This window comes from Kogia breviceps, chromosome 7 (genome assembly GCF_026419965.1).
Source record: "Kogia breviceps isolate mKogBre1 chromosome 7, mKogBre1 haplotype 1, whole genome shotgun sequence".
NCBI lineage: Eukaryota > Metazoa > Chordata > Mammalia > Artiodactyla > Physeteridae > Kogia > Kogia breviceps.
Genome location: NC_081316.1, coordinates 19,389,501 through 19,399,086, shown reverse-complemented (window position 1 = coordinate 19,399,086; position 9,586 = coordinate 19,389,501). Strand labels below are relative to the sequence as shown.

The 9,586-nt window shown below is 56.6% G+C and overlaps 1 protein-coding gene across 1 annotated transcript in view; it reads right to left on the bottom strand.

Annotated features, from left to right (window-relative positions):
• Positions 1–401: 401 nt before the first annotated feature.
• Positions 402–9,586, bottom strand: part of ANO1 (anoctamin 1) — a 164,762-nt gene continuing 155,577 nt past the window's right edge. Inside the window, exons 27-29 of the mRNA XM_067037794.1 lie at positions 7,900–8,084; positions 3,720–3,825; positions 402–2,078 (exon numbers count right to left, since the gene is read on the bottom strand). Of these exons, the coding sequence (XP_066893895.1) occupies positions 1,830–2,078; positions 3,720–3,825; positions 7,900–8,084 (540 nt within the window). The 3' untranslated portion in view covers positions 402–1,829. The remainder of the gene's footprint in view (positions 2,079–3,719; positions 3,826–7,899; positions 8,085–9,586) is intronic.

Genomic DNA, 9,586 nt, shown 5'->3' with positions numbered 1-9,586 from the left:
TTTCCCCCTCCCCGGCGCACATACGTGTACAGGCATGCACACACACAGATAAAACAACACAGAAACGCATATGCACGCAAACCACACACGTGTGCACATACAGACACACACACCCATGCACATACTCGCGGACGGACAATGTCCCAGGAACATCCTGAACGAGCCATGTGTCTGGGGCTGAGGATGTGGAGGCTTATGAGTCCCTCCACATTTGCGGGTCCAACCGCGGGGCTCTGGGGTTGCCCCCTTGAATTTCCTGGGGGCGAAAGTCACGCGGATGGACAGGGTTTGAGAGAAAGGTGTCATGTATGCAAATGTATTCAGACGAGCTTCAGCCACGGTCCTCTGTGGATTTGCGTAATTCACTTTTTTTTAAAAAAAGAATGGTTGCCATAAAAGGATTTTTGGTAATCACCTCATTTTTAATACAATGTTTATATACAAAAAACCCATTTCAAACCACTTACTGTACAAGAGAAAGTAGAAGCATCAGACTGCATGACTTTAGCAAATAACAGAAATCTGCTACACCTATGGACTTCCCCCCTAGTTGACAGCTCACAGGAACGTCAGCGTCTCACCAACCACACGTTCAAGACAGACACGTTTATCTTTTCGTCCCTCCCTTCGGTGAAACATTTCTTTTATGTTTCTCTGGGTGCTTGAGAAATTTCAGATCATCGGTTAGTATAATGGCTGCAAATTGAGATCATTCTTATCAGCTATGAGATTTGTTTTCACAAGCTTTTAAAATGATAATAGTCCAACAGTAACATTCCTGTAAGTAAAAATATAGAGAAGTGTTACCAAAATAGAAGCCTTTATTAATAAAAATCTTTGGTATTAACAGTATTTTAAATTCCTCTCAATGATATTTGGTTAGCTAATAAAATAAAAGCCTTCCGCCTTTGAGCTACAGAGAAAAAGCCCTTACATCCACTGTAGAATTGATTTAAAAAAACACCCAATAAATATTCTGAAGCTGCAGAAGTACCCCTCAGAAGCCTTAAGGCTTCTTGCAGCCCTGAAGCCGTCTGCAGAAATGCCTCCGAGGTCATATTCCCTCACCGCCCGTTTTTCTGTCACCCCGAGGTGGGGGAGGCATGTGGCTGCTGGTGGGGACCCCAGAGGTGCAGGTCACCGCTCATTCAGGACCCCTGCACCCCACTAGTTCTCCAAGAGTAAATTCAGAGCTTCCTGGCCCTCTGAGTGGACAGAGCCAGGGCACCTCTCTTTCTGACCAGTGTCTCGGTTTCTGAATCCAGGGAAGGAAAAGGTGATGAAAAATCTCACTTTTTCAACCTAGAGACAGGTGATGTCTTTTGCCTTGCTGTCTTTTGCTGCCTTTTGATGTCTTTTGCCTTGGTGTCAGCACCGTTTATTCCTTATCCACTCCTCTGTTTGCCCTCAAGTCTCGCGCCAGCTTTTGTCTAATGCCTTGGAATACCAGCTCGCCTCTCTCTTAAGGCATCAGGAGGATTAAAGCAGATGTCTTCTGGGGGCTGCTGCTCACCGCTAACGGCCAAGGAGACCCCAGACTCCAAGCATCGCTTCCGCAAAGCGCCTGCATCCCCTGTGTATCACCCTGTCTCCAGCAATCATTCTGATTAACCTTGAACACTAAAGATAACAGAATTCCCTGCCTAATGGTTTTGTGCCAAAACAAGAAGAAAAAGCAAACAAAGAGAAAAAGACGGGGAAATGTCGTCCTATCGGAAGAAAGTGGTCTTCCAGGCTTGCCACAAACCCAGGAGCCACCGGGCCAGGGGCTTGTGAGAAGTCGCCTGCCCTGGGAGAGGCTGCGCGTGGTCGATGGGGACGCCCCGCAGCTACAGGGCACCGCCGGGGAAGTCGGGGCTGTCCGGTGGGGCAGGGCGGGTGGGGCTGTGGTTGTTGAAGGGCTCCGCTTTCTTCCGGTCCTTCTCCATCCACGCGTCCAGCAGCTGCTGCTTGCCCTGTTCCTCCCTCATAAACAGCTCCACCATGAGTATCTTCTCCTTGTGCATCTGCTGGCTGATGTCCTTGGGGATGTCTGGGATGACCCAGTCCACAAAGTCGCTCATGAACATGACCAGGTTCTGGAAGGAGAGGCAGCATCAGGGAGTGGGAAGGAGGACCTGGGAAACACTCCCACTTCCACCTGCACCCCACCTGGCAGCGCCTCGTCCCGTCACACCCCGGCCCTGGGACCTCAGACACACCTGGACTTCCCAGGCCTCGGTTTCCCGGAAGCTATAAATGAAACAGGAAACCAGCCAGGAGGGGCCTCCGGTGGCCGACTTTCTTGAAAGAATCTGAGCTCAGTAAATAGGAAACATCTCTGAATCTCTTGGCTGGGAGGCTTAAGGAACGATCTGATTGGTTACACATCACCAAATGTAACAAGTGTTAAGGCTTTAAGGGAAAATAGTCAAAATACCAAGAGCCCAGAAACGCAGGGAGCTTAAACTGTCTCTGATGATTCCGCGGGCCCTTCTGCCATCTGTAAGGTCTCCCGGGATCACCCCGAACGTTTGCCCGCCTCCCCGGATGCACTTCTGGTCCATAGGGTGCAAATGAGTTGGCTTTTACGGAAAAATGGAAATCTCTGGTTTTTAAACTTCCGTCTGACCGGCACTTGTTAGTACGTATGGCTGAGTGAGTCACCTGGTCACAGAAGGTGCCGGTGCCCCCCTATCCGCCATCACCTTTCTGGGTTGACGCTCCAAGCCCCCAGCTGTGGTGGGTGCTGGCCGCTAAGGCTCACGGAGGCTCATCTGCAGGGAACCGTCCCCCCAGTCTCCCTGTTTCTGGCCTGGATGGCTGCAGCCAATGACTGGCCAGGCGGGAAGACTGAAGGCCCTCTTTTGTGTCAAGGTGGGCCCACGTGTGTGGTGGGATTCATGCTCCAGCCCAGACCCCCTCCCAGCCGAGCTCCATGCTGCCAGCCCCTGGCAGGGCCTTCCCTCAATGACCGGCTTGCGCCAGAATCCTTGGCTCAGGCTCTGCTTCTGGGGAGCTGGGCCCCAGACACTAGTTGTGGCTCCAGAGGGCTATGGAAAGCTGGCGGACAAGGCAGTGGGGCCTCGGGGGCCGGAAGCCCTGCCAGCGGCCACACCGTGTAGAAGGGGCAGGGCTGGGGCTTGAACCCAGTTCCTGGATTCCAGGTTCTGGGGGCCACACAGGAGGGCAACCCCAGCACAGCCTCCCCGGCTGGGACCTCAGGACCGCGTGCATCAGCTACTCCCCAGTCTGGGGTCCCGTCCACTGGCAATCGCTCGGGCCTCAGAGTTAGCCCCACTCCCCAGAGACTGGGCCAGGCGGGGGACAGGGGGGCGCTGGTGTCAGCTGGGAGCCCACTGCCCTCCTGTCCCTGCCAGTCCTGTCCACTGGGGCGTGTCTCCTGCTGCACAGTGACAGGGGAGACTGAGGTGGGTCCCTCCCAGGTCTCCTTCAATAAAGAAGCCTTGCATTTAACTAAACCTGCGTTCCCTGAACGACCCCAGTCCATCCGGCACGCCCCTCCCGCCTTCCTTTAACTGAGGAGGGTCTGGGACCTGTCCTTGCCCAGGGCCTGGGGTCACCAGTACTCCCCACCCTTGGGTGCCCAGGGCAAGTCCTCCAGCCTCCGAGCCCCCGACGCCGGCCCGCTCCTGTCCTCCTGACCCTGTTCTGGGCATAGAGCGCCTCCTCGGTGCCTCAATTCCCAAACCTTCTGGAAGCAGACAGGGCCCTCTCACCTGGAAGACGATGACAAAGGCCAGCCGGGCGGCCAGGACGGCCCAGAAGTCCTTGGAGATGTCGTACTTGTGTTCTGACCATGGAGGCTCCCGGTAATCTTTGTACCTGCAAAATGGAGGTGGGTCTTCCAGAGGAACTGGGGTCTGGCCGCACCGAGGGGTTTGTGAGGGTCAGGAAAGCCTGAGTCGGATGCTGGGCCAACTGCAGGACAGCACCCTCGCTGGAGGAAGAGGCCCCCCTCCAGCCCACTCACATGCCCAGGGAGTCTCCCCACGCTGGAGGGGGTGCCGGCACCCACGTGGGCTGGGCAGGCCCGAGCGGCGTCCCCGTAAGTCCAGCCGTGGGCCCACAGGAGGGGGGGCTCTGGGACCATCGGGTCCGGGGGTTCCAAACTTCTGAAGGCAGTGGAGCCCATTTTCCGTAAAGAAATCCCAGCTGAGACTCCGGTAGGTCACACAAAGCAAGTGGGACCTCCCTGGTTGAAGAGGGGTGGGGTCCCTAAGCCTAGAACCTCAACCCAACCCCCATGATCCACAAAACTCCAGGCAGGGCTCCATGAAATCCAGTTCTCCGGTCTCGACCCTCTCTGCCACGGAAACTATTGGAAAAAATGAAACATTTTCTCAAAGTAGCCCTTGTGTGACGTTAAGCATACAGGTGGTGTGGTCAGGGCACCCACGGGGCCCAGCGGCCGAGAGGCATGTCTCTCCCAACTGTTAGCTCCTTATCTCCGTGTAATAAATACCAGCCCACCCCTCTTCTCATCACTTCCAGACATTGCCCCCGAGCGCCTGCTGGGAGACAAGTTTGCTTACTTCCTTGGCCCCCAAGGTCCCACCTCTGTCCCTTGTGCAGCGGGAGTGGTGGGTGCCTCCTGGGCTTTAGGTCTGCCTTTTTCTCAGAGGCCCAGAGACGCCTCATGTGGGGCAGAGAGAGGATGAGAACCCGGGTTCTGTCCCCACCAACAGCCCCCAAATTTGGGGGGTGCTTGGTTTTAACGGGGCTGACCCCCTCTGTGTGGGAAAAGCTTCCCTAAAGCCGTGTGAGGAAGCCATGGCCGGGGTGGTTTCTAGGTGCTGGGCTGCAGGTGTGCCCTGCTGGTTACTGAAAAGCTGAGGCCCAGCTGGGGAGACCAGGAGAGGAGGCACCTAGCTCTGTGGGCACAGGCCTCGCATAGACCCAGAGCCGGCTCCCGCCTTGCTGTGTGTCCCTGCGCCCTCGCTTGGCCTCTCCGGGCCTCGGTCTGGCATTCCCTCACTTAGTCATGTCACAAGTATTTATCGAGCAGCTACTGCATGCCTCTGCATTCCAGGGGCAGAGCTTGCGGGGGGCGCAGACAGGGCCCCTCACCCACAGAGCTTTGTGTCTGAGGGAGCTGGATGGGAGTCTCAGAGGGCCTGTTCAGAGCTGAGCTGCCAACCCCAGAGATAGGATTGGGCTGGGAACACACCCTTTGGTGCCAGCTGTTGAGCGACGCAGAAGATGCACCACCTGATCTCCGATGGGAACAGGCATCCCCTGGTCTCCCAGCGTCAGAAGCCACACACATTTTCTCTTCCCTCTTCTTTCTGTTCTCAAGGCCAGCTGCACCAGGATGCTGGGAAATGTGTTTGGGTCACCTGGCAAACTCCTATGCATCCCTCAAAGCCCACTTACATAAGAACCGTCCAGATGCCAACCCCCACCACCTGCACTGACCTCTATCAGAGATGATCTTACAGTTTTCCTTGCTTTGCTCTTGTGCTAAGCCTGCCAGCTCTCCCTGGGGAGAATAATAATGCCCTCTTTGGGGCTGCTATGAGCATTCAATGAGACCATATCTGTTTCAGTGCAGGAATAAATGGTAGCCAGCAGTGGTCACAGTGCTCGGCTCTGCTAAGCTGCCTCTCCCATACCTGCTGCCCCAGGTTGGGCTGGGTGCTGCTCCTTCCACAGCCAACTCCCCTGGGAGGCGGCTTGACAGGGGAGCGGCCGGCAGCACGAAGCTCACGGCACCTACAGCACTTAATAGTGGGCAACGGTTGGGTGGGCCCTGGCTAAAGCCCGAATCCCAGGGAGCAGAGTGGACTGGCCCATGGCCTTCCTTCTCTGTGGGGGTAAAAGTAACAAGGGTCCCACTTAAAAACCAGGTCTCTGCTCTGTCTCCTTGGCCTCCCCTTGCGTGGCCAGGACTCCTGACCGATGCATGGATGGTGAGCTGCTTCTGGGGGCTGGATGCCCGATGCCCGATTCTTACCCAGGAAACACCAACACTGACATTTCTGAGGGAATTTGTAATAAAATGACCACCCATATCCCTGCCTTCTTTGTTCTAAGTCCTTCTTCCTCTAAAATTCATTTCGAGTTAAATCGGTCGGCCTGAGTGTGTTCTCGGCATGGGATGTTCAAACAAAGAGAGAGAAGTGCAGCGCTGGCTCAGAAGCGGCAGGGGTCCTGGACCGGAAGCTCGGGGGTCTCTGGGGCCCGTGCCTGCGGAGGATGGGGAGGAAGGGACCTTGAGTCCCTGCCCTTGACCCCCAGCTCTCCAGGCTGACCCTGCCCGAGGTGACCGTGCTGGGGGTCGAAGCAGATCACCTGGGCCTTTCCTGTGCTGTATGTGCTCACATACATGTGCCTTGAAACACGCGGTGGGTGGGATTCTGAAAAGCGGGAAGCATGTCGTGTTGCATGTTTGTGTGTCTTTCTCGTTGGCAGGCCTGGCTGTACCGGGTCCCAGAGCAGCTGTGGTCCCTGCCCTGACACAGAACACACGGTGCGTCGTGTAATTTCTCTTTAATCACTCGGGGTCAGCCGGGCACATCTGCTGTTGCAAAGCCATCAGTAGCACCTATGCTGGATAGGTCTGCCTGCCTGCAATGCCGCTGTTTTTCCATTTCTTGGGCCAGTTTATTTTGTTTTGCAAGCGGCCACATGCCACTGCTTGTTGCTGTCAGCACCCTGGACCCTGGCAGTCTCCTCCACTTCCTGCTACTAGGGCAAGGATATGAAGACAGACAGGTAAGCTTGATAGAACTGTGGGCAAAGTAAGAGTACACAGCCTTGGGGCAAATTATCCGCCCCGCCCAGAAAGGGCTGAGTGGCAGCGCGTGGGCTTTGTGACACGTGTTCTGAATCTCAGCTCTGTTTCCTGACCCGGGATGCCGTGCCCCTGCCTGCGCCTTCAGTCCTACCGTCCACCACGTTTCCCTTTACGCTTTACGCTCCAGAACAGGCTGCAGTTTCCCACCCGCAGACACCCCTGCTCACCACTCTTCTTTGACCCACTTTGCCCCTCCCCTTGGAGTGACCCCTCCTGCCTTTACCCTCTACCTGGGCTTCCGGCTACTATCACCCCTTTAACAATCGATCTGTTTATGCTTCTGTTACCCCTGCACAGAGTCCCTGGGCAGCAGGGATCATGTGGCCCACTCCCGAGTCCCCAGCCCCGAGCCCCCGGCCCCTAACCCAGCCAGGCTGCCACGTGGAAGATGCACAGCGAAGAGCCAGGCCTGGCTCTGCCCCTCACTCGTGCCCCCACCCCCTTCCCCGCCTCTGTCTCTCTTGGGGTGCTCCCTGCCCGCCCTGAGTGTCTGGCCAGCTGATGCGGCCCTGCAGGTTGGACCCTCTCAGACATCTGTTGCTTTTGCCTGCCCAGCACCCAGCACCCCAGTTTTCCTTGGGATGCCACCAAATCTATGGCCATGACTCCATATACCCTGGCACACGACCCAGACCTAGCCAGTAAGAGCCCCACCCACTCTGGCAACAGTGATTGGTTCAGGGATGGGCCTCTGACCCAAGACAGGCCATTGAGACTCAATCCTAGGACTTTTGCTGACTAGTGGGAAAGAAAGCCCCCCTACTGGGACTGCTGAGCAGAGAGGACTGCTGGGGGACACTTACTGCCTGTCAGGAAATGATGCCCACATGCAGGAATGTATAAAATTGGGAGGCAGTGTCAGAATGGGGCCGGATGACAAACGGCAGCTGCTGGATCCAGCCATGCCTGAAGCCTATCATGGACTTCTTAGTTAAAGAACTAATAAATCACCTCCTACCCCCACCCCAGGGATATTTTTTTTTCCCCTTGAAGCAAGATTGAGCTGTTCTGATTTGCCCTGAAAGAATCCTGGCTTGAACTGGGGTTTTCGCAGAAGCCCACCAGATGGGGCTCTTTAAAGAGAGCTGCCTGGGTGGTACCTGCAGATCTGCACCTCGTAGCCCAGGTCTAGGGGGTCGTTGGGGGCCGTGCCGTTCTGGAAGTCGCTGACGTTGAAGGAGGAGAGGGTGTGGTTGACGAAGCCGTGCATGGTGCCGTTCTCACTGTACATGTAGAGGTACACCAGGCGAGGGATGAAGTCCGACGTGAAGGAGATCACGAACGCCTGGGCCGGGGAACAGAGCAGTGAGTGCGGACGCCAGCTGGGAGGGGGAGGGGGACGTGCCCCACCTGAGCCAGGGCAGCTCTGGCCCTGGGCCCCGGCCACGTGACCCAAGTTGGCAAACATGACCCCATGGCCTCGGCTGGTCAAGTGACAAACGAAGGGTTGGAGGCATTCCTGTCAGCCCCTCCAGCACCGTGAGGAGAGGGCCTTGGGGCTGGGAACAGGGCGCCCCTGAACGAGAAGGCTTGGGGACATTGCTGGCTGCCTCTCAGTGGCTGTGTGGCCCTGGACAAATCGCCCGACCTCTCTGTGCCTCCATTTTCTCCTGTCAAGCAGGGCTAACAGCGCCCACTCTAGGTGGTTCTCCTTCCTGGCTTGTTTGAAAGAAAGCAAGGCAGGGAGGAAAAGTGTCCTGTAGACTGTGAAGTTCACACCCAGCTCACCCTATTCTAGAGCAGTCCCCGGGGCAGCGTAGTGTGAGGCCAGTATCAGAGCATGGACCCGACGGCCTGGGGTAAAGTCCAGCTCTGCCTCTCGCTGGCTGTTTCACCTTGGGCAAGTCACCTGACCTCTCTGCGCCTCGGCTGTATCACCTGCAAGATGGGGCAATGACCCTGTGCCTCCATGGGCCGTGGGTGCACTTTGGGTGGGTGCACTGAATGGGCTTAGAAGGGCCTGGAGCATTCTAGATGCTCAATAAATGTTAGCTGCTATTATTATTGTTGTTGCTTCTGGTTCTTCTCACGAGATGTCCAGCTTGTCCCCAGCGGCTCTGCTCTCAGCGCCCCCACGCTCATGCCCCAGAGGGGCTGTACCTTGGTGTTTCCAGCCTCTCCGCATCAAAATGTGCCCCCCAGCTCCGCCCGGGTCGGGGTGCGGGGCTGTCGCTGTCCAGTGTGCAAGCTCAGCCCACAGCGTCCCTTTATAAGTGGGGTTTCAAAGCCTTAACCCCGCGGGACTGGGTGGCTGACAGGGAGCTGTCAGCCAGCAGGGAAAGCAGGTCCAGGGCTCTGAGGGTCCCTTCTCCTGGGCCGGGCATCACTTCCTGTGCCGTGGGGACTGAGTGTCAGGGCCTCACTGTGACCCTGACCCAGCACTGTGACCATGTGCTCCAGGGAACTGCCTGCCCGCCCCCCAACCCCCATCCCCGACCCTACAAGGCGCAAGGTGGCAGCTTCTGGGGGGCTCAGGCTTGGCCGGCTAGTGGAGGGGTTAGGGTCACAGGGCTGAGGCGTTGCAGACCCCCCCTGGGGTTCTCGGGTCAGGAAGGCGTGGACCAGATGCTGGGGCAGGGCCATGGAGGGTGGGGTACTGTCCTCAGCAAGCTCGTGTGTGTGTGTGTGTGTGTGTGTTTGTGTGTGTGCGTGTGCGTGTGTGCGTGTGTGTGCGACTGGCAGGCTCCTCTTCTCTCCGTGTTTCAGGATTTCTCAAACTTTCTTTAAAGGGCGGGTATGAGTTTCACATAAAGGGGGAAAGTTAACTTTTTTTTTTTGGCCTTGCCG